Source organism: Solanum dulcamara, chromosome 12 (genome assembly GCF_947179165.1).
Source record: "Solanum dulcamara chromosome 12, daSolDulc1.2, whole genome shotgun sequence".
Lineage (NCBI taxonomy): Eukaryota > Viridiplantae > Streptophyta > Magnoliopsida > Solanales > Solanaceae > Solanum > Solanum dulcamara.
In genome coordinates this window covers 13,130,130-13,156,240 of record NC_077248.1, presented here as the reverse complement: position 1 = coordinate 13,156,240, position 26,111 = coordinate 13,130,130, and the positions used below count along the sequence as shown (strand labels likewise).

General features: G+C 33.9%; 3 protein-coding genes across 3 annotated transcripts in view; 2 read left to right on the top strand and 1 right to left on the bottom strand.

Annotated features, from left to right (window-relative positions):
* The first annotated feature begins 18,624 nt into the window (after positions 1–18,624).
* On the top strand, positions 18,625–19,104 carry LOC129875612 (CENP-B homolog protein 2-like). Its single transcript, XM_055950903.1, has one exon. The coding sequence runs from the start codon at positions 18,625–18,627 to the stop codon at positions 19,102–19,104; it is 480 nt and encodes a 159-aa protein (XP_055806878.1).
* Positions 19,105–19,643: 539 nt separating this feature from the next.
* Positions 19,644–19,964, top strand: LOC129875611 (uncharacterized). Its single transcript, XM_055950902.1, has one exon. It carries the CDS (start codon positions 19,644–19,646, stop codon positions 19,962–19,964), a length of 321 nt encoding a protein of 106 aa, XP_055806877.1.
* A 3,697-nt stretch (positions 19,965–23,661) lies between these two features.
* Positions 23,662–26,111, bottom strand: part of LOC129877097 (uncharacterized) — a 32,537-nt gene continuing 30,087 nt past the window's right edge. The window contains exons 12-15 of the mRNA XM_055952577.1: positions 24,652–24,699; positions 24,416–24,451; positions 24,263–24,337; positions 23,662–23,974 (exon numbers count right to left, since the gene is read on the bottom strand). Of these exons, the coding sequence (XP_055808552.1) occupies positions 23,900–23,974; positions 24,263–24,337; positions 24,416–24,451; positions 24,652–24,699 (234 nt within the window). The 3' untranslated portion in view covers positions 23,662–23,899. The remainder of the gene's footprint in view (positions 23,975–24,262; positions 24,338–24,415; positions 24,452–24,651; positions 24,700–26,111) is intronic.

Here is a 26,111-nt window from a genome sequence, read left to right as displayed (position 1 = left end):
TTCAAATTTAGAAAACTTACCATCTCCTTTGTAATCGTCCCAACACTCTTTGCATCTCCGGTGTGCAACGAGCCACCCTTTAAACTGCCTCTAGCTTTTTTTGCTTGCTCGAACAAAGCCTTGAATTCATCGGTCTCCCAATAACGACACAACTCCTAAAAAATGTGGTAACATCCAACTAGGAGGTTTCAAGGAATCATGGGTTGCCTTAAACTAGCTAGACAGTCTAACGCTCGTTTTTCTCTCAAATGTTGTCTCAATGGCCATATTGTACTTCGGCTGCCAAGTACACGAAGTCTGAAAAAGAATTAATAGTGTTACATAATTAATAAAATATACTAAAAAATAGATAAGCTAATTAACTAAAACTTGTATAAGGAAATGTATATATATCTTAAATTCATTAAATATGGCCTACCGTAGCCTATTTGGAATCACGCTCCAAGAGTGATAGGGATCTGTATAGAGCCTTCCAACACTCTCCTGTAGAGCCCTGGCAGTTGGTTTAGAAGGATGCCATCTGCAACACAAATATGTTAGTTCAAGTATTGTAAATTAACAGTAAAGAAATAAATAAAATAAAGAAACTTATGATGATTAATCAGGCTCAATCATGACTCTCCCGAGCCTGTTCTTCTACCCAGGTGCTAGCTTAAGCGGCTCATCGGGTGTAGCATCCAGAGGAGGTAGAGGTGAATGTGATACACCAGGAGACGCATAATGCTGAGTCAATGGAGGAGTAGCATCCATAGCATCTGACTCAGTACTCGTGTCTCTAAGTCCTATGACAAATAGGTGAGGAGATTCCAAATAAAAGGGAGATGGAGAAGGAAATAGCATCGCAGAGGATATCTTATTAGCCGATAATGGCCATACTTGATGATAAGCCTCCGTAGGTAGGATGGTGTAGCGATGTGGAGACAAGGACTGCGACGAAGAAGAAGCACCTGCTGGTCTCTGATAATGAGGGTGATAATCTAAGGAATTTGCTGTCCTAAATGGAACAACATATATGTGTGTATCCATGTTGCACTGCTTAACATGCTCTGACATAGATGAAACAAAGCCTGCTATATCATCAGCCTTTGTAGGTCTCCTAGGCTTATATTTCTACTCAAACTAGGCTGGATCATCCCAAGATAATCCCGAGATCTATTACCATCACCAAACATTTGTAAAAAATTATATTATAATATATAAAATTATTAAATAAAATTATAAGTATTAGCCAAAATAAATTAACTTACATACTAGTTACAAGCTATCATTTTATCACTCTTCCTCCTCGCTTGTTTCATTTTCTTCAATATTCTCCCATTCTCCCTCCTCATTTATTTCATTTTCATCGTCCTATTCTTCCTCCTCGAATGGTTCATCGCATTATTCATCCTCATTTATTTCTTCCTCAATATTTGTCATTTTCTCATCATCAAAAACTTCTTCTAATATGTGTTGAGGATGTTCTAGTATGGTTTTCAATTCTATATCAACTTGTTATTGAACAAATGCGACATCATTTTGGTATACCACATATAACACATTTTCAATTTAAATTCTTTCCACAGGCTTTGTCTTTATTACAATCCACCAATCAGCCTTGTCTCTACACAATAGATATGGAGCGTAATAGACTTGCTTTATATTTTGTGCAATGATAAAAGGATCATAACTTTTGTATTTTCTGGTGTACTTAACTTCAATTATGTTATGTTGTTGGTCCACCGAAATAATACGATCTTTTTTGGCCAGCCTGAATACTTTACCTCAATAATCTCATGAATAACACCAAAATAGTCAATAGTTTGGCCAGAACTATCAGCATCACCTTGTATATAGACACCGCTATTATTAGTTTTCTTAAACCTAGAAACTTGTTCAGTTTGAAACTTAAAACCATTCACACAATACTTATTCATTATTTGAATTCTAGATTCAGTTTCAAGTGCAATTTCTCTTACTAATTGCAAATGTTTGACATTTGAATATTCATCGTAAACCTACATATTGTTAGTCAAAATAATACAACTTTGTATAAATAGAATACATTATTATACTTATAGATTCAATGTAAGCTTGCACACTTACATATTCTTTTAACAATTTGGAAAACCTCGTATATATGGCTTCATTACCCCATGTGTTTATGAACAAGCTGATAAACAAGTAATATGTAATTTGATAACATACTTTATCACTTACTTGAGATATGGTTGAATTTCTGGACAATTAAGAAAAATATGTGTCACAGCTGATTGCATTTCCATACTAGTGAAGCCTCTCTTTCCAGGCATTTTAGATCCTCGACCATTTTGATTAAAAATTGATATCGGGGGAAACAAAGGATTAGTATCACCTTCATCATTGCGATTGGGCGTAGTTCTCCTACATGGCACTTCATTTCCAAAGTAGTAAGAATAAAAATCACCAATTTCTCTCGCAATATGACTTTGAACAACTGATCCTTCGATCTTTCCCCTTTGCTTAATTATTTGTTTGCAATTGCCAATTTTTCTGTATGTATATAATTGCTATAGTTAGCTTCTAATTATAGTATATATATAAGAAAAAATAACTTAATGAATATAAAGAATAACATTACCTCTCAAATGGATACATCCATCTTGTTTGAACTGGACCTCTAAGGCGGGCCTCCTATACAAGGTGAATTGGAAGATGTTCCATCACATCAAAGAAACCACATGAAAAAATCTTCTCCAACTTAGTAGTAATAACAGGAATATTTTCCTCCATTACATCTAAACTACTATGCAACAACTTTCCTGAACACAAATTTTTAAAGAAAAAAATGATCTCTGTGATTGGTTTCCAGATATCTTGTCACGACCCAAGCCTAGGGCCTAGACGTGACATGACGAATGAGGAACCCGAAAGTACCTCAAACAAGCCTCTTAGCATTCTTTTAGCCTTTCATAGGTAATGATGATAAATAGACAAGCGGAAATCATAATAATAAATCTTCAACTTACATATGTCCAACAATACCTCTAACTATTAGATTTAATGGGGCTAAGACAAGTTCCTAGCTCACCCTCAATCATAATAGAAGAAATACCATAATAAAATATCTTAACATATCATAAGCTAGAAAGACAAAGGAGTATTGTTCCCGGAACATGGGAACTCACCAAAAGTAGTCTTCAATGGAATATCAACTAGCCACGTGGAGGAGAACGAGGAGGAGCAGCGATCCCTACATGGTGATATCATGTAGGCAAAAGAGTATGCGTTAGTACTTTGAATGTACTAAGTATGTAAGGATGCATGAACATTGAGAAAATATTATAACATTTATGTAATATGGAACATAATGTAATACATGCATAATAAATCATATGGATATCCTTTAAAACATTCATTTTGTGGGAAAATAACCATAACCGACATTTAAGACCATGCGAGCTATTACATGGAATCCAACATAACCCCCTACATTGGCCGGGGAGACTACTTGCCAGGTAGAACTCCGTCAACTTCATTCATTTCTTTAACTTTAACTTTAAGGGCTATTTATGGATCCATTAGCCTAAGCCTACAAGGGCTCCTATGTTGGCACATAGTTAATGAGACAAGGGGTTGCTACTAGGATTCCCTTATCGAATCCCACCTCAATGCCTCATTCGGTGCTAAGTCAATCCCACGGAATAGTTTAATACTTCAAAATATTCATAGCATATAACTTGAGAATTCAAACATCATATTCGGTAGAATAGCTCATTAAAACATTTGATAATTCAAATATGCAAGAATTGTCCTTATTGCATAAAGAATCCATGATTCATATCATTTCATCATTCTTTCATTTCATAAGACTCCCTTTTTGATCATAGATATTACTTTCATAAATATTTATTTGGAGTCAAAGCTTTCAAGTCAAACTTTGTTAAAAACATAGTAAAACTAGGTGGGTTCAAATCACTTTAACTTGCAAATATGTATGTAAATAAATATACATAAATACTTTGAAATCCATTAATTAAAAATCATGCTTTAAACAACCCACCATGAATTTCAAGAACCTTTAAATAAAAGAATTACTTGTAAACCATCAATTCATACATATGAAATTATGTTGCATCAAAATAGAGCAATAATCATTAGTTTAACCATGATTCATACTATTAAGTAAAATTAAGAATTAACATAAGAAAATATTACTTGAAATTAAGATATTTAATTGAAAGAGTTTTTGGACTACATGGGTGGAAGAACCCATGGATAAACATCCACATAACTTAGAGTAAAGCTTAAAGAAAATAAACATAATTTATTATATAATCAAAATAATTTAGACATGAGAGTGGAAGGAATACTCTCATTGAAACCTTACATACCTGGAAACCGAAGCTTTAGTTGGTACCGGAAGACTTAATGAACACTCTTGAGTCCTAGCTTCTCTCCTTGCCGGAACGTTTTGTGTACTATCCGGAATATATGAATCACCGGAATAGTATTTTTTTCACTACTAAGAACTAAAACTATATTTGAGAATGTGTATAGAGAGAAGATTTGCTTGAGAAAGCTTGATGAATAAAATGAGGAAATAAGGTGGGTATTTATAGGTGGGAAAGATGACCTAACAATAAATAAAATAATTATAAATAAAAATCTGAAAATTTAGTGGAATATATTGATGTCATGGATGATGTTAAATGGAGGACAATTTATGTCATGAGTGATGTCAAATGTATCTAGATCTTTCTATGGTAGGTGAAATGAGTTATCTTTGACAGAATATTCTTTTTGGGAGCTGCGTTTGAATACGATAAATTCCTTATTAGGATTTGGTGTCTTCATAAGAATTGTAGATATGGAAGTCTAGTTTCATATCGTTCAAGAATCAACCAATTTGGATAAACCTACAGTGAGATATGATTTTTCTTCTATAAACACTCATTTCCGTAACAGCATCCTACCTTACAAAGATTAATTTATTTGACCTACTTAACCTCCGAATATTAAAATATGGTCTTCATAAAAGTTGTAAGTAATGATCTTATGGTTACTCAGAAATTTGAATCACTCAATTTGGATATTTCTATGAAAAGTTATGACCAAAATACAGAGACTGTATCATGTTTAGGCAAAAATTGAAACATCGTATACAACGTTTTTAGGGGATATTACATATCTTGTCAGGTAGATGGCTAAAAGCGATAGAAATTAAAGTTTCCATGAATACATGACAATCACGACTTTTCATACCTATCAACTTTCCTTAATTCATATCTGCCCACTTTCCTAAATTCAAAGCATAGTCCTTCGGCATCCTTAAATTTTTAACCCACTCACAAATTTGATATTTCTCATCTAATGTGAATGAAAAACTGGCTTTGGGCTTAACTAATTTTACCATTTGTAATTCTTGCATCCAAAAGTCCTTTCTCCTGTAATATTCCTCTATGTACATTCTAGCTTTTGCATTGTCTTTTGTTTTACCCTTAACATCATCATTGTGTTAAACAAATTGTCAAAATAATTTTTTTCAATGTGCATCACATCAAAATTATATCGTGGTAGATTATCTTTTCAATACGGTAACTCCCAAAATATGCTCTATTTGATCCAATTATGTTCAACACCATATCCGGAAAGCTTAGAAGGTGAAGCTTCTGTAACTTTAGGCAATTGAGAAACTCTCTCCCAAATTTGATGCCCTGTCAGTGATGGAGGTGGAGGGTCATTTTCAACCCTGTTTTTTCTGAATACATGTTTCATTTTTCTAAACTTGTGGTCCATTGACAAGAACTGACGATGACAATCAAACTATGTATTTTTTCTGCGATGCTTTAAGGTGAATGACTTACTATTTTCCATGTAATGAGGACAAGTAAGCTTTCCAACTGTCATCCAACTAGATAACATTTCATAAATCATTAATAGTCCACATTAAAGATACACGCATAATAACATTCTACTTAATTGATATATCATAAGTCATTACGCCTTCAAATCAAAATAGTTTTAGCTCATCTATCAATGGTTGTAGATAGACATCAATCAAACTTTTAGGATTACGAGGACCCGAAATTACATAACTTAGAAAGATGTACGGACTTGTCATGCACATTTCAGGAGGAAGATTGTACGGAGTAAGAAATACAGACCAACAAGAATAAGGTTAGGCATCATTAGAGAATGGTGTGAAGCCATCTGTACACAACTCCAATCTTACATTTCTTTGTAAACTAACAAAATTCGGATATATGTTATCAAAATGTTTCCATGCTTCTCCATCAGATGAATGAGACAAGACACCCGGCGTCCTTCTATATTCACGATACTATCTCATATGTGGGGCAGACCTCATCGATGCGTACAACCTTTTTAATCTAGGAATAAGAGATAAATAATGTATCTCATTAATTGAGACCATCTTTCCAGCAAGAGTCCTCTTATAACGAGCATGTCCACAAAACTTACAATTTTCTAATTCACTATCAGTCTTGTAGAACAACATGCATCCATTAACACAACAATGAATTCTATCATACGAAAATCCTAACTTGGAAATCAATCTATTTGCCTGATAGAAGTTCTTAGGTATGCTAAACTTTGAATTAACTAGTTCGCACAAAAAATCAACCATTGAGTCCATAGTTGCTTAAGGAATACTCCAATCTGATTTAATATTCATTAACCTAACTGCAACTGACAAAGCAAAATGCGGACTCCCTTCACATAGTGGACGACTAGCCTCTTCTAATTGTTGATAGAAGTAACTTGCTTCTTCATTAGGAGCTTCATCACAATGTTGTTCGGGTTCCATCCCACCTTGAACCTCGAAAGCATCATTGATTATTTCATTAACTATATCATGTAGAACCCTATCGTGTTCAATTCTAATTTGACCATGTATTATATTCATCCACGGGCAGCAAATTATAAAATATATTATTCAATCCATCTATTTCTCCATGATCAACCCATACAAAATATCTAGGCTTAAATCCATTACCATACAAATGAACCATAACTATATCTGGATTAAAAAAATTCAAGCACCTACATTTACGACAAGGACACCTAACAAATCATTTCTCTTAAAAATATCAAGTGTCATTGCATGATCGATGAAACTTCTTACACCGTCAATAAATTCAGGTTTCAAACCACCACCAACTTCATAATGCATATTATACATCCACAAATGATGATCCATCTACAAAACTATATATATTCAAGTTTAATTAGTTCATAAAGACTACAATTCATCGACACTAGTGTCGTTAATTCAAGTTATAATTAATTAATTCATATAATAATTAAGTTCAAATGTATAATTAATTCAAGTTATAATTAAGTTCAAGTGATAATTAATTCAAGTTATAATTAAGTTCATGTTCTAATTAATTCAAGTTATAATTAAGTCAAGTTCTAATTAATTCAAGTTATAATTAAGTTCAAGTTCTAATTAATTTAAGTTATAATTAAATTCATGTACTAATTAATTCAAGTAATAATTAAGTTCAAAGCTCATGACATTCAAGTTGAAGTTCTAAATTCAAATATCCTAAAATTCAAGTATCTAAGTTATTCAAATTAGTTCTAAAGTCTAAAGAGTTCAAATATCATACAAACCTAAATTAAAGTTCAAAATTAGTATCTAAGTTTAACTCAAAAGTTCTAAAGTTCAACATCATGAATTTGAATATCTACCTCCAATTAGCTTAATTACTTCAAAAGGAATACTAATTCAACAAGATTTGTAAAGTTAACAAAAAAATTCAAGTTCAAAGTTTTAATTAAGTTCAAGTTCTAAATTTAAGTATCCTAAAATTCAAGTATCTAAATTATTCTAATTATAAGTTTTAAAGTCTTAAAATTCAAGTATCTAAATTCCTATATTTTTTAAGTTTCAAACTTCAAAACTTCCTATATATATATATATATATATATATTCAAGTATCTAAGTTATTCTAATTAGTTCTAAAGTTTAAAGATTTCAAAAATTATATAAACCTAAAGTTCAAAATTAGTATCTAAGTTATTCTAATTATAAGTTCTAAATTAAAGTCCTATAATTCAAGTATCCAATTTCCAATATTTTTCTAAGTTTCAAACTTCAAAACTTCCTATATTCAACTATCTAAGTTATTCTAATTAGTTCTAAAGTCTAAAGAGTTCAAAAATTATACAAATTTAAATTAAAGTTCAAAATTAGTATCCAAGTTTAACTTCGAAAGTCCTAAAGTTCAACTTCATGACTTTGAATATCTAACTCTAATTAGCTTAATTAGTTCAAAGGAATACAATTCAACAACATTTCTAAACTTAACAAAAAATTCAAGTTCAAAGTTACGTTCTAAGTTCAAGTTCGAAATTCAAGTTCTAAATATAAGTATCCTAAAATTCAAATATCTAAATTATTCTAATTATAAGTTCTAAAGTCCTAAAATTCAAGCCTCTAAGTTCCAATATTTTTCTCTAAGTTTCAAACTTCAAAACTTCCTAAGTTACAATTCAATATACAAACAAACTAAATGGAATAAACTAATTAACTAACTAACAAATCACAAATTACTATCCAATTTACAATCTAGTTCAAAAATCCCAAATCTAACTTAAAGCCTAAAATCAAAACTATAACTACATTCACTAATTTTACAATCCAATATACAAATAAACTACAACAAACTAAATGGAATAAACTAATTAACTAACTAACAAATCACAAATTACCATCCAATTTACAATCTTATTCAACAACCCCAAATCTAACTTAAGCCCTAAAATCAAAACTATAACTACATTCACTAATTTTACAATCCAATATATACAAATAAACTACAACAAACTAAAATACTCAATTCATATTCTAAATCAAAAACACTCAATTCAAAGTAAAGCCCTAAAATCAAACTATAACTTCATTCACCAATTCACAATCAAATATATAAATTAACTATTTTAATAGCATAAATTAAACAAACTAAACGAAATAAACTAACTAATAAATCAAAAAATTCATAAATTATATAAAAAAAACCTAACTAACCTTAGCAATGAGAGAGGAAGAGAGAGTCTATCGGAGGGGAAGGACGGCGCCAGGGTAGGGAGCTTGACGGAGAGGCTGCACTGGCGTGAGGAACTTGGCTGGCGTCGGGGTGGTCGGGGTCGGGGTCGAGGGTGGGAGATCAATGAGAGAAGAGAGATAGAGAGAGAAAAAGAATTGGGGAAATGAGAGAAATCCCACTACTATATTCAGATATTTTAAAAGAAGCGACGGACTGGATCGTTCGGTCCGTCGCTTTTTTAAAAATATTTGACCAGACTTTGACCAAAAAAACGACGGACTGAGCGACGCAGTCTGTCGCTATTTTAAATTTATTGACCAAGAGCGACAGACTAAGCGACGCAGTCCATCGCTCTTTTTTTAAAAAAAATTAATAAATTAAAATTATTATTTTACGACGGACGGAGTCGTGATATTTATTTTATAAATAATTATTTTTTATAAATATTTATAAAATAATTATATATAAATAAAATTTATTTTTGGTGCAAAAATCCGCCAAAATAAACGACGGACTAAGCGTCTCTGTCCGTCGCTTTTAATAAAAAAAATAAAAATGACGGACACCATCGTATTATTCGTTGCATTTTTGTAGCGACGTTATCCGTTGCTTTTGTTTCCGTCGCTTTTTTCCCTGTTTTTAGTAGTGCTCAAATCTATAATCAAATTCCCCAATCTTGATGCGAACTAGTATACCAAGTCTCATATTCCTAAATTGTAAGTCTAGGGTTAAGTCTCAATTTCTCTAAATAATATAATTTAATGATATTTATATAATACAATAAAAATAATATTTAATTATCTATCTCAATATATCAAAACTTGAATCATAATGTGATAACTATAAGAAAAATCTGAAATCGAAGCCAAATTATGCGAATCGGTACTTGAACACCGGAACCAAATCTTTAACCTATGAAATATTAATGCAATAATGCTCCTAACGTTATAGAACCTAGTGTTCTATTTACAATGCATCAAATCTTCCAATCATTACCTCATAGTCACTGCAATAATTATCTAACAGTTGACCACTAAAATTTGTTCCCCAAGTTTAAAGAACACACATGCAAAAAACAACATTAAATGACACATTTAATTGCTTTCAAGCCTATATAATTATAATACTCCAAATCCTCCTAATAACCATACAACATTCAAATTATGAACCTAATCAGGAAGTTGAGAATTTGAAGCTTTACCTGGATGCACAGTCGTTCTGGGTTGACACCATAGGTAATATTTCTCGCCCAACCTATTCTTTTCTTTTCTGAAAGTATTAAAAGTGACAAACTTTCACTAACTTATTTTAATATATAAGCCAAGTGATATAGGATATTACATAAATTTTAGCCTTGACCCATTAACTATAAATTAAATTAATTATCTAAAAATTTATCCGTCAATTAATTAACTATAGTTAAATTAATAGTTCAAAATTTCCATTAAAGAGTCTTGAAAAAATGAGTTCTAGTGTCCAAAAGGTCCTAAGGGGTCATTATCCACTATTAAAAACCATGTTTGTCCTCGAACATAAAGTAAAAGAAATTGATTGAAACTTCAAAAAAACTGAGGATATCTAGCATGCATGTCAGACTCTGTCTCCCAAGTCGACTCTCAAACTAGACGGTGCTTCCATTTCACCTTCACTGAATCAATCTCTTTTGGTTCTAAGCTTTCAAATCTGCCTATCTAAAATATCTATTGGCTTTTCCTCAAATGACAAGTCTGGCCCCAACATTATTGAATCAAGTAAAAGCACATACGACTCATCCGAAACATACTTCCAAAGCATTGAGACATGGAAAATAGAATGCACAATTGACTAGCTAGGTGGCAACGCTAACTTATAGGCCACCTCTCTAATTCATCCCAAAATCTCAAGTGGGCCAATGAATCGAGGGTTAAGCTTGTCATTCGTTCCGAACCGTATTACACCCTTCATAGGTGGCACGCTGAGCCAAACATGATCTCCCCTTTATAAACTCTAGGGCTCGAACCCTTCTATCTCCATAACTCTTCTGTCGACTCTAAGCCGTATATCGTCTACCCTGAATCCCACGGACCTGCTTCTTGGCATCTCTAAGCAAGTCTGCATCTAATAAGTCCATCTCAGCTGAATAAAACCAACCAATCAGAGATTTACACCACCTACCGTACAACACATCGAAGGGGGTCATCTGAATACTAGAGTGGTAACTGTTTTTGTAGGCAAACTCTACTAAGGGAAACCGTTGATCCTAATGAACACCAAAGTCAATCACAAATGCTCGGAATATGTACTCCAACACCTAAATCATATGCTCGATCTATGCGTCTATCAAAGGGTGAAAGGCTATACTCACATCTAACTAATTACCCAAACTATGCCGTAGGGCCCTTTAAAAGTGAGAAGTGAATAGTGAACCCTAATTGAAGATAATAGAAACAAACACTCCATGTAGCCAAACTATCTGATGATATAGAGTAGAGCTAACTTATCCACCATGTACTTCACCTGAACTAGGATGAAACTTGGTCAACCCGTCAACAACTACCCAAATAAAATTATAACCACCCACGGTGGTAAGCAAGTCCACAATGAAGTCCATCGTAATATGTTTCCAATTCCAAGCAGGAATAGGCATTCTCTGAGTCACACATCCAGGTCATTAATGTTCACAATTGACCTGTTAGTGAGTCAAACACCTACTCACAAACTCAAAAACATTTCTCTTCATACTGCACACCAATAATGTAGACTCTAATTATGATACATCTTGACCGCTCTCGAGTGAATAGAATATCTCGAACAATGTGCCTCCTCCAAAATTAGTCTAGTTAAATCACATACTAAGGCATAGAAATCCTGCCGTCAATCCTCAATACAACCTTTGAATCAAGTACCGTCTCCTTAGCTTTACCTCTCAATACTCTGTCTCGAATAGTATACAACATCTCATCCTCAAACTGTCTCTCCATAATCTGCTCAACCAAGTAAGAACATGCCTCCACAAAGGAAAGAACACTACCATCCTCTGAAATCTGCAATCGAACAAGGATATTAGCCAGCCTCTAAAATTCTCTAGCCAACCGTCGCTTCTCAAATTGAATCGCGGTAAGACTCTCCATACTAGAGGACTTCCTACTCAAAGCATCGACCACCACATTACCCATTCTTAGATGATATAGAATAGTCACGTCATAGTCTTTCAGCAACTCAAGCCATCTAAGCTGCCTCAAATTCAGATCATTTTGATTGAAGATGTATTGAAGACTTCGATGATCGGTGAATAACTCACAGTGCACCCCATACAAATAGTGACGCCATAACTTAAGAATAAAGACCCCAACCTCTAACTCCAAATCATGGGTAGGGTAGTTCTTTTCATGGGCCTTCAACTATCTAGAAGCATATGCAATCACTTTCACCTTTTGCATCAACGCACCACCTAAACCAACTCCTGAAGCATCACAATACATAATAAAACCCTCACCCTCCTTGAGTAGCGTTAAAATAGGAGTCAAAGTTAATAAAGTCTTGAGCTTTTGAAAGCTCGTCTCACACTCATTGGACTAATAATAACCCACATTCTTCTGAGTCAATCTAGTCAAAAGGCTGTAATGGATGAGAAACCCTACATGAACCTACTGTAATAACCAACTAACCCCATAAAACTATGAATCTCATTAGGAGAAGTAGGTCTCTTCCTACCTCTAACTACTTCAATCTTGGCCGGATCTACTCTAATACCCTCCTTGGACACCACTGTCCCAAGAATGCCACAGAGTTAAGCCAGAACTTGCACTTTGAGAACTTGGAATACAACTTCTTTTCCCTCAACCTCTAAGATACAACCCTCAAGTGTCAAACATGGTCCTCATCAGTCCCAGAGTAGACTAAAATATCATCGACAAAGACATTCATAAAAGAATATAGGTATGTCTAAAACACTTTGTTCATCAACTCCATGAACGTTGCAGAGAATCAGTGAACCCAAATAACATCATTAGGTTCTCATAATGCCCATACCGAGTCTAAAAATTTGTATTAGAGATATTTAATGCCCTAATCCTCAACTTATGGTACCCGAAAATCAAATCAATCTTAGAGAACAACGATGCTCCCTGAAGCTGATCAAATAAGTCATTAATATGTAGAAGAGGATACTTGTTCTTTACTGTTACTTTGTTCAACTGCCTGTAGTCAATAAACATCCTCATAGTCCCATCCTTCTTCTTAAAAAACAATACATGAGCACCCAAGGTGACACACCAAGGCGAATGAACCCCTTGGTCAACACATTTTGTAATTTCTCCTTCAAATCTGCCAAATTCATACGATATAGAGCACTAGAAATTTGCTTATTATTCAACTCCAAATCAATAGAAAAATCAATATCTCTATCTAGAGGAACTTTTGGAAGGTTAGTACGGAATACATCTGCAAACTCCTAAACTACGGGAATAAACTCCATGGAAGGTGGCTTAACACTAGTGTCCCAGATGAAAGATAAATAAGACAAGCACCCCATATCAATCAATATCTAAGCACAAACGAATGAAATAATCGTACTAGGGTAATAGCCACTAGTACGGTTCCACTTAATCCTCAAAATACACAACATCGCTAAAGTCACGATATTAGCATAATATTCAAGAATAACATGATAAAGAGAGAGCTAATCGATACCCAAAATGCATCAAAATCTACCATTCCTAATATGATTTTGTCTATCAAAGTATTATACTCCGCTAAAGAATTAAAACAAGATCGATACACACAATCCATCACTAAGGGCTCACCCACGATTGTAGAAACATGAATAGGCACAGACATATAATCACATATCAAATCAAATCCAGAAGCAAAATAGGTAGACATATAGGAAAATATAGATTATAGATCAAATAACACAAATGCAAATTGATGGCAGACTGGGACGATACTTGTAATAACCGTATTAGAAACCTTTACCTCTGGTCTCCACAGAAAAGCATAACACTGGGCCCCTCTGCCACCCTTAGTTTAAATGGCACCTCTACCTCTTTCATACTGAATTGTAGTATAGCTACCAGAAGTTCTACCGCCTTAAGCTAACTGAACTCTGCCTTGATCTCTAGCCCTTAGTGTCGGTGATATTTTCTGAACTAAAGAACTGAGCTGGGTCCTCCCCAACCACTCTGCAAAGGACACTGCCATATCATGTGAATGGGATCTCTACAACTAAAGCAAAACCGCTAACTCGGGGACTGTTGTGCTGATCCTGAGAACCACTATAACTGCCTCACCTCATAGGTGACTGTTGTGAACTATACGAGTCTTGACCCTTACTATAAGAACCATGATGTGTCTGACCACCCTTAGATGTCGGCATAGATTCATGAACGGGTCCCCGATGCTGAAAGGAAGCACTCTCTCTGTATAATTCTCTCCCTCCAAATGAGGCACTAGAAAACTAACCTGATATACGAGCCCTTTTGGGGTCCCTAATATCCTCTCTCTTAATCAATTCCGCCTCCTTAGCAACACTTATAATGGATTGGAAGGAAGCCCTCTCTTGAAATGCCTTAGGCACATCTGATCTGATAGAGAAAGTTAGTCCCCTCACAAATCTATGGATCCATTCCGTCTTATTTAGAATAATGGCCAAAGCATCCCTATACAACTGGAAAAAATGAACATCATACTCTATAACGGATAAGTTGTCCTATCTCAGACTCTCAAACCTCAATAGGATATCATCTTTCACACTCCAAGGGACTAAGTGGCTATGAAAGGAACTATATAGTATCTCCCAAGTCACCGAAGGAGATACAACTGGAAAAGACCATAAATAAACTCTCCACCACTCTCTTCCTGGCCACAAAGTAAGAGTGTAGCATATCGAACTCCATGTGACTCAACTAAGCCAACCGTCTCTAGAAACTCTCGGTATGTTGTTAGATTCTCAAAAGGGTTCTTGCTCTTCCTATTCTGAAACTTGGGTTGGACCATCTTTAAGAATTTTCTAATACCTGCGCTACTTATCTTCTATTAGAACAACTAGAGGTGCACATGTAATGACTCTGAAGTTCATTTTTGATAATTTTTATAAAATAAACATTTTACCCCTCCTGATAGATTCTCTGAGTCATAATTGATTGATATCCGATGTCGGTTTCATGATTTTTTTTGAAAAGTTGAGATTTTTGGTAAACCTTGAGTTTTAGAGGTTTGAATGGCTCAAAAGTGGTATTTGAGGTCATTCAGAGTTTCAAGTATTGAAATAAAATTTCATCAATTCCATCATCTTTGGAATATCTAAATTTGCCTAGGAGAGTTGACGAAATCAGATTTGGGGTTATATCGTGGATTTGAGGTGTTGAGTAGGAAATCTTTGAGTTTTTGGCTATAGAGTTGACTTTGGTCAACTTTCGGTGATCGAATGCTCGAAATTGAATCCAATAACTACATTAGATTCAGAGGATGATTTTAGGCCTAGGGAGAGTTCCTGTCTAATTTTTGAAAGCTTCGAAGGCATTTTGGTCTTTTGAGGCATAAAGTTGGTTTAGTTGTGACTTTTTGGATTTTGGGTCAAGAAGACCTCAAAATCAAATTCCGACAGTTTTATTAAGTCTAGAACATCGAATTTAGGTGGGTTACATAAATGGTTTATGTGTACGAGATTCCGATCGAATTTTGAGGGCCCAATCAGAGTATTAATGGAAATGAGTTTTTGCTATGTTAGAAAGGTTGCAGTCTTCGCTAAAGCGACGTTCGCTTAACAGAACACCCTGTTGCTAAAGCAAAGGTCGATATTTGTACAAGCTTCGCTAAAGAAAAGGGTGTGTCACAAAAGCGACATTCGCTTAACCGAACACACTGTCGCTAAAGTGAAGGTCGAGATTTTTAGAGCTTCACTTAAGCGCACCTAGTGTCGCTTAAGCGACATTTGAGATGGATTTAGCCTGGGTTAAAGCTTTTTACTCCATTTTTGGAGTTCTTAAGCTCGAGATAGGCGATCTGAAAGAGGATTTTTGAGTGAAAACTTTTAGGTACGCTCTTTTAACTTCAAACCTTCATTACCCATTGATTAATTCTGGATTTAAACATGGAAATTGATAATTTTAATTGGTGAAATTGGGTTTTTTCAAGAACTTTGGAAAATTCTTTAAATGGTGATTATGACCTAATTTGAACTTATTTTTCTAAACGGTTTTCGCTTTTGAGTTCCTCAGATTATGAGAAATGATTTCATCCAAAAATTCCATGATTTAAACCCCCATTTTTAAAATCAAAATTTGAGCCTTTCGACGTATTTTTCCCGAATTTTTCATTCTTAGTGTCGGTGGACTTGGTTTCTAATTATGAAAGACTAATTGACTAGATTGTAGCAATTTAGAGTATATTCAAAAGGGGAAGTCTCACGTGGATTGATTGATCATGTATTGGTTAAAGCAAGTGGACCCTTAAAACTTCGTGAATCTTTTAGAATCTTGAATTTCCCATTTGTATATGTGTTGGAGAGTAATGGGGAAGAGGTTACAGGTTGAATTGTGATATAAACTAATCTAAATTAATCGACGAGGTTAATAAAAGATGATGTGTTTTATTGTAGAGATTTGAAAATTGTACACCGTGATCTATATATCTATGTGTAATTGATGAAATATTTGATAGTCTGATTATGATTGAGGTTTGTTTTGAATTGATTATTCCTCATTACTTGTGTGATCATCCTGATTGCATTGGTTCTGAAACTCTGCGATGAGAGGTATATGATTGTAAGACCGAGGTTATTTTCGGTGAGAGCTATTATATTGTCGAGGTCATTTCAGGTGAGAGACTGATAGGTTGAGGTCATTTTCAATGTAATTATATTGTTGATGCGACCCAAGTCGCCTCTAATCCACTTAAAAGGAACTAAGTGCGAGAGCTACAAGTTCTTCAAAGCATATTTGTGAAGATGGTCATATTGGATGTTTTTGAGCATATCTTGAGACCATACAAAGGGTTCCAGAACATGATGGTTGGATTAGAGAAGGAAGAAAAGACAAGTTATTTACAGCCTAGGAGTGACGATCGTCAACTTGAGCGTCAAAGGGGTGATGGCCCATCAACATGGGCGTCACTTGGATGGCTTGTGGAAGTATATCTTCTCAGAGTGACGGAGGAAATAATGCCCCGTCAAATGAGTGACGACCCATCACATTAGGCGTCACTTGGGCATCAGCCAGAATGTGGCCATTTTCGTAAAGCTTTTGGGGCCACTTTTGGAATAACTAGCCAAACACTATAAATTGCTAGCTTAGACTTCATTCCAAGGTAGATTGTTTCGAATATTAATATGATGAAACTCTTGAAAGAGTGTTGTGAGCTTGATACAAACTTGGGTTGAACATTGCTTAGAAACGTGGGTTGCGAGGTGAATTCAATTTCCTCGAGGTCTTTGTAAGAGTTAGGTGCTTCTTAGGATTAATACGATTGAGATTATTGAATTTAATATACCCTTTAGTTGCTTTCGATTTCATATTTTGTGTCTATCCATTTATTTTTATTTTCTTGTGTTTCGCTTTCTTGTTTTGTTCTTGCCTTCCTAGGTTGTTCGTATCATTTGGTATTAAAGCCGAGCTTAGATTTGTTTTAACAATTCTAGTCTTTGGGTTGTGGTATTGAAATAAAATCAAAAAAAAAGTGTCAAATTCATTTTTGGAAGAAATTCCAAAATTTTTTTTGTGTTTTGAGTCTTGTTTGATGTTTTTAATACTAGATTTGCATTCTGTAGTATTAATATAGCCTAGATACGAGATTTCACCAAGTTTGAGTAAGGGGTTTGAGTTCTACCATTGTTGGGTGAAGCAAGCTTGACAAAAAACTTGAAGATTTTGAAATGGATTCTTTGATTTGGTGTTGATTGGATTCCGATTTCTTATGGATTTTTTTCTCTACATTGAAAGGAAGCTACAGTTAAAATTTGAACTTCATAAGAGTTGATTTGAAGGAGATGCAAATTTGAATTTTTGAGTTGTTCTTGGTGGTCATCATAAAGTTCTTGTGAAGATGAAGCAAGAAAATGTACATTTGATCCAAAACCCTTAAAACAAATGTGAAGAAAAGTGTTTGAGTCCAAAAAGGGTAAGACCTAAGAGAAGTGGGTCCAAGGAAATCAAAATTCAGCATAAAATGTGAAGGGAGACGCCCCGTCATTTTGGGCGTCATCCTTAAACATAAACTCATGATTGGAACCCTCTTTTTGACGGAGCAAATGACTCCCCATCACACAAGTGATGACTCATTAGGTAAGCTAAACGAATTTAATGAAGTTTAATGTTTCTAATTATATTAATGTATATAGAATATGAAGAAATTTTATGTTAACTATAAAAGGAAAAAGTTAGATGTTTAAAAATCATAATCCAAGTATAATGTCTTCTCATCATTTGAAATGCGTACAAAAATCATCTTTAACCAATAAAATAAGAAACGCAATATGTGAGCATAAGATTGAGAATCAACTATTAGCCAAAAAGATTTGCAAGCATGGGTGAAACAAAAGTTTGATTTGACTATTAGTCAATCAACAATATCACACACTCTCAAAAGGTCGGTAGAGTATTTGTCAAATGAGATGAAAAATAACGATGCCAAGAGGCATAAACCGGTAAAATACCCTGATTTAGAGAAAGTTTTGTGCGAGTGGTTTCTTCAAATGCAAGAGAAAGTGAACATGTCAGGGGAAATTATCCAAGAAAAAACAAAAGATCTTTTCCTGAAAATGTATGGTGAAACTAATTCAGAATTTAGCTTCTCTTCTAGTTGGTTAGAACGTTTCAAGTCAAGGTACGGAATCAAGTCTTATAGACGTTTTGGTGAAAATAGTTCAGTTATCATGGAGAACATTGAAAATGAATTGCCTAGCATACGGTCAAAACTAGATCAGTTTGAATTGAAGGATATTTATAATATGGATAAAACTGGACTATTTTATCGATTGAAAGCTGATTACTCACTTGCTACCAAGCAGCTTGAAGGTCGCAAAAAAGACAAAGAGAAAATTACTCTTGCTCTCTGTTGCAATGGTGATGGATCTGACAAAGTACCATTGTAGATTATTGGTAAGTTTGCAAATCCTAGATGTTTTAAAAATGTGAACATGAACGATCTTAATTGCATGTATAGATCCAACAATAAATCTTGGATGACTGACTTGCTTTTCCAAGAATATGTTGGCTAGTTTGATAAGAGAATGAATGGCAGAAAGGTTTTGTTAATAATAGACAATTGCCCAGCTCATTCAAAGATAGTTGAAGTCCTAAGAAATGTAGAGTTGTTTTTCTTACCTCCCAAAACAACGTCTAAAATTCTACCATGTGATGTTGGGATTATTCGAGCATTCAAAGCTCATTATCGTCGTCGTCTTTATTTCAACATCCTACAAGGCCTTGAGGTTGAAGCACCAAATACTAAAAAAATTAATATTTTGAATGCTATTAATTTTGCTAACTTGACTTGAAATCTTGATGTGAAAGAAATAACAATTGCAAATTGTTTTCGGCATTGCAAGATCCGATCCAAAAAGTTGGTGAATTAGATGAAAGTATCCAAGAATTAAATGATGTCATCTCTAATTTAGCCTATAGAAATGTGATGGATGTTGAACATCTTTTGAACTACCCCAACGAGAATGATACAGTTATGGAATCACTTACAGAGGAAGAGATTATTCAATCTGTAATGAATAATGATAATGAGAATGATCCTGAACAAGATGATAGTAGCATTGTCTCACATGTATCGTCAAAGGAGGCATTTCAAGCAATGACTACATTGTCAAACTATTTGGTACAACATGAAAAAAATATTTTGAAAATTGTGTTCGCTCTTCAAAAAGTTAAGGATGAGATTAATTTTGATTTTGGTGGAAAGAACAAACAATCAACTATAGAATCATATTTTAAAAAGAAATAGTTATTGGTATTGTATTATCGACTGATTAAATATATATAAATTCTTGATGTATTCTAGTAATTATTACTTTATATTTTTTCTGGGCCTTTAATACTTTGTTTTTAATTATTATCTAATGCATTTAGCGAGAATATTACTTTAATATAACTGGCTCAAGTCGGGACCAAAGAAAAATATTTATTTAACGAGATTATTACTTTATCGAATATTACTTTATCAAGGTTTTACTCTATGCAGAGACTATACTTTTTAGTTTCCTAGATTTAAACTTTTGAAATTCTTAATTCAAATATTTTTTTTTCTTTCTTATGGAAGATACTGCAAAATACTCTCTAAAATAATAAATATTTTATGTATTTATCGATAAACTAATAATCTTGATAAATGGATATTTTTTCCAATCCCAAGCATATGCATTTATAGAGGTTTTACTGTATTAAGAAATTATTTTAACTTGATTTGTTTTGTAGCTAGGTATAGTTGGCATTTTTTTAATTACTTATTTTTAATAATGAAATATTAGAAATGAGAAAAGGAACAAAATTATCGTCTCATACCATCCAGATTGAATACGAAACTCATGTCTGCGATATTTTCTTTTTCTTTTTCTTATTCAGTCTCATCCCTCTACCGAGGACATGACCTTAGACAGGAGTGTGTGGAGGACCCGCATTAGGGTAGAAGGCTAGTACATAGTCGCGTTATCCTACCCTATTAGTAGGCGCATTAGTGCACTATAATTTCCTTTGTGGAGGACTCAGATTAGGATAAAAGGCTAGGTGATTCATCCTTTGCACCATAGTAGTTGTAGTTCTGCCCATTGTTTATTGCCTTTTGATTGCTGCATTGTATTGCTGTTTATAGTTGTGGCGCCGTTGTACTTTGACTGTCTTATCTATCTTATCTTATCTTATTTATTTATAGTAGTTAATGCCTCTTTCTTCCCGTACCACTCTACCACGACTTTCTCTTTTTGCTATTTGTGTTTTCATCTTGTTCTCTATATGCTTGCCCCTATCTGATCTTTTATCTTGTCCTCTCTTAAAGCCGAGGGTCTTTCGGAAATAGCCGCCCTACCTTTCAAGGTGGGGGTTAGGTCTGCGTACACTCTACCCTCCCCAGACCCCACATTGTGAGATTATACTGGGTCTGTTGTTGTTGTTGTAGTCTCATCCCTCATCCAAAGAAACCAAACAAATTTTCATAATTCTTCATTGTGCTTGAAATAGTTTCTCTTGCCTTTCAACACGTACGATATCATTCTTTTCTATGAATTCATCAAAAAAAAAAAAACTTCAAAAATCATGAAAAATCATATATAAGAGCAATTAAGACATTTCAAGAAATAAAGAACCCAAACTACTTCATCTACGATATGAAAAATAAAGTAATCTTACAGTGTAAAAAGAAATTAAATGATAAACTATAATTATTTTTTTATCACTCAAATTATGTTAAATAAATTAAGAAAACATGACTACATCTCCAATTAATACATGATTAAAGTAAATTAATAGATAAATCATACTCTAAATAAAATAGGAACTCCTATCTTTTGAATCTGGCAATGAAGAAAAATTAAAAGTTAGAGCAAAATGTTCATGGTCAAATTCTAACCTTTTCAAAAGATAAGTAGATAACTATGCATGGAATCAATCTTGGTAAACTCTAATGAATATGATCATTTGCTTACACCAAAAAGATAATTTAAAAACTAATTCTAACCTTTTCAAAAAATAACTATGCATGGAATAGGTCAATCAAGAGAATTAGCTTTTTTCTCGTCTCCTTCTTCAGCCTTTCTTATTTTTGTATGTCATACCATCAAAGCAAGCACAAAGTAATATTCTTTTTCTGTTTCTTATATTTAATTTAGTAATCACAAAGCAAAAAAACTGATGAGACTTTTAGTTTTCCAACTTATGGGAATTAAGTGGAGTTGTAAATTTTGAGACATTTAATTTTTTACATTAAAGGATAAGACTAAATGGAGGAGTAGTAATTGCCATTTCTTTTTTGTACAAGAAAATAAAAAAATAAAAAAATTACTCCTTATAAATTAGCATGTGAGAGTCTTTATTGTTAATGTTGCTTTGTTAATATAATATTTATTTAAAATAAATTAAATAATACTTTTATAATAAAATAATTAATTTAAATAAGAAAAAAGGATAAAAAAGATAAATATGAAAGGAGGTCATAGACAGATGCCACATCACTTTGTCTATAATCCTCCTTTATATATATATAGAGAGAGAGATTTGGGACTTGTTTGAGAGATTCAAGTGAGTTTTGGACTCAAAAATCAATTCTTAGCAACATCAAATTTTATTTCTTTCTAGTACTAGCAAGGACAGAGCCACCTTGGGACTAGAGGCTAGAGCCGAGAGAGTTCATCCGAATCCCTTTTGATTGAAAATTATATTTTTTATACACGATTAAAATTATTTTTTGTGTATATAGCTTCTTTGGTAGTAAAAAATTATATTATTTATACAAGATTAAAATTATTTTTGTGTATATAGCTTCTTTGGTAGTAAAAAATTATATTATTTATACATGATTAAAATTATTTTTTGTATATATATAATAGCCCCTTTGGTAATAGAAAATTATATTATTTATACACGATTAAAATTATTTTTTGTGTATATATATAATAGACCCTTTGGTAGTAGAAAATTATATTATTTATACACAATTAAATTATTATTTTTGTGCATGTACAAGAGATGTTGAACCCTCTTCGGAGTACATGTGTTCACTTCATATTTTGAAATTCCTCCTTAATAAAAATTCAGACTTCGCTGTTGAGTATTAGTGCCGCCCTTCGCGTTAACAAAGGCAGGGATCATATTTTTCCTTATTCAACTTCTCATTGCACCCTTACTGTGGTCACTGGTCAGCATCCTCTCATCTGGCACAATACTAAACCAATTAGTTTCATAGGTCAATTAAAACAATCAACATTACAAATTGAACACTATACTAAGGTAGCATCTCTATTATTGTATGCAAAGGAACATGAGACGCCTAGAGCATGCATTACACTACTGAAAGTATGCCATTTTATGAAGGAGAAAATTGACGATGATCCGTCAGTAAACCACCATGTAGAAGTTCCTTGCTGATGAGGACGAACAATTCAAGTACCTAGTTCTCTACTATCCATTCTTTTACTTGCAATCACAAAAGGCAGGTCTTCAACTAGCTGAAGGGAGCTCCTCTTCCTTTCTAATTGGTTTATATGTATGTCTCTCCAAGTACTAGACGGTACTTGGGCCTGTAAAGTTTTAGTAATAGAGTTCTTATGCCATTCATGGAGTTCACCTTTTTATGCCCATCGCCGATGCTCTATGACTCTGAACTGCAACATCTGCAGCAACTCTCATCTGAAAAAATGATTGGCAAGCCACTCATCTTGCTGTGATACACCATCGATGAGACCAATTGTGAGGAAGAGCTAGAGTACATAGTTTTCCAGTTCAGCTCAATCTTCTATACGCTAAAAAATAATCAAGGAATATCGTTAGGAATCTTCTGGATGCTCCTCTATATACTATATATCCTCACGTCAGCTCTCTAGCTTTCAGTCTTTGATAAAGTTCCTCTTTAACAGCAAATCCTTTTTCCTTTTGAAATGCAGCCAAACGGTTAATAAATCTTTACTCACTTAACTGGGAGGATAGCCAATTCATGGAACTAAATCTAAGGTCAACGTAAGAAGTATAATGACAGTCAACAATGCTTAAACTTCGTCAAGATCCGGGTACTAATCAATACAACAGGTGGTTACAGCATGAGATTGGGACTAAGAGGCATAGAATGGATTTTTACAATTCAAACAAACAAAAAACAGCCGTGTATACAAATAAATGAGACAATGTGTCATCATAAGCAAATAGCAGCAGTAACAAATCTGAACGAATGTCTGTTCATTCATCTACTTGATCAGATGAAAGCTCTGGTTCTACAACTGGAGGTATACAGTCCACCTTGTATCGCAAGACCTGTTGCCAATCAAAGAAAAATAATGACCCTAAGATAGTTATGTTCCTTTTCTTATTATACAAAGCAGCAAAGCAATCAATTGTTCAATGACAATGTGAGCAAGGAAGAATTACGACAGAATACTTACATAAACTACTAATTTCACTAGACAAAGTTCTACTGAAACAGTTAAAAACCATAGGCAGCCTAAATCAACCATTGTTAGATACACCAACAGGACAGGATGGAATACTTCAGAGAAGACAATCATAACCGCAATGAATTAGGTTCAACAATGTAATACTCACCTTCTTGAAAAATGTAGAATAGGAGTTATCCCATATGAGTTTGTAGTTTCCAGACAGGCATGTACAGAAGTTTCCCTGGAAGAAATGAGCATTCAGGAGGTGAAGTTGCAAATTTACTTACTAGAATAGTAAGAGCACAAAGTAATTACTCACTTGGTCAGCTCCAAATCGTCGATAAGGTAAGATTTGCTGTGAGTCAGGCGTTTAATTGACAAGTTAAAAAAATTAAACCAGAGCAATGTGAGTGAGAGAAGAGAAGAGGAGAAGTCATCTCATAAGAAAAAGAAGGTTAAATAAAGTATGTGGCGCTAGCTTAGTAAACCAAAAATTGTAGCAGACACACTTTATGAGAAAACGTGAAAAGAAGTCGAGGTGATACACTTTCATACCGTCTTCTGTCCGGAAGGATTTGTATACTCCATACTAAAGCCAATGTCCTGTTACAACAAAAGAAGCCCAGATGACTTGGTTACAGAAATCTACTAGTGTCATATCTGACAGTTTACTGAAATAAAAAATGATTTTTTGATAAAGTAAAATGAAAAATGATTCATTCAGATTAACCTCATATCTGATGACCTATCCATTTAAAAATCCAAAAAATGAACAAGAAAAGGAACGAGAAAAAGAAGAATAAAAGAAGACAGGTTCTTCATGTAGTCTCTTGGGCAATTTGAGAGTTATTTTCAATGATTTTCTTCTGCCACCAGATAATTGCTTCACAGGTCGTACGGATAGGAGCAAGTACAAACTAGATAATATGAAAGATGTTGACAGAAGACGACAAAATATATGTTAATATGCAAGGATTTATCAGCACATTCAACAAATGTACATGATTGGATAATTAGCATATTCTCTCAACTTGGTCCCGCCCTTTCCAAGACCCCGCGCATAGTAGGAGCTTAGTGCACCAGGATGCCCTTTTCCTCTCAACTGGTGCCGTTTATGTGCAGCTTAAGTCGGTTGGAACAAGGAAAACAGAAGTAGAAAGACATAAAGGTAGTGAAGTGGAAAAGGAAATAGTTTCTTCATGCTCCATGAGAGAGAAATTTAACTATGCATTTTTGCCTCCGGAAAATCTGCAAGTCAAAAGAGAAACAGTCTACTTTATACTTGAAAGAAGTTTGATGCTTCTTTTAATGCAATGAAGTGAAAGATTTTAGGCCTACAAGTTTGGTAGGCACTGTTCATTGCCAAACAGCTGCCAGGGAGGTTGAAAAATGTTGTGCAAGTTGATTTCTGAATCCTAGAATGCTTCTATAAAGTGGAGACAAATTACTAATGCAGTAGTTGCTGCCATATAAATATTTAGTATAAGATGGAAACCAGGTGGAGCAGGTGTTATGTGAAAGCCTGATGTAGAGAAACAAAGCACATGATCATGTTTGCTGGAATTTCTTCTCTTCTAACTAGAGAAACCACTGATATCTCTGAGTCAGATATTAGTTGGGTAAAAAGAAAACCATAGAAAATCCTTTGGAAAAATTCGATACACGAATCCAGCCTGAATTATGTGGACATTATAGAGGGAGAGGAACATACAAAGATTATGGAGGGAGAGATCCCAGGTGCTTCAATGGAGTCTGTGTGTGCCCAGAACTTGAGTTCAAGTGTTAATGGAACCTTGCGCTCTGGTGTAATTTGGAAACGATAGAAAGTGTTAAGGTTTTGGTACACTTTATTTCTGTGTATGACTTAAAAAATTGGGATTTTTGTTTGTAATTCTGCATACACAAGCACTCACTTTATCAAAAGATGTGCACATTTGTTTGTTTCTTCCAACAACATTAATAGGGAGGAGATTACTTTTTCGTTTCAAAAAAATAGAAAATGTTTTCTTGGAAAG

Bases quoted from the DNA above. Each gene is read 5' to 3' on its own strand.
- LOC129875612 (XM_055950903.1), top strand. From the start codon at position 18,625: ATGAAAAATAACGATGCCAAGAGGCATAAACCGGTAAAATACCCTGAT.
- LOC129875611 (XM_055950902.1), top strand. From the start codon at position 19,644: ATGGATGTTGAACATCTTTTGAACTACCCCAACGAGAATGATACAGTT.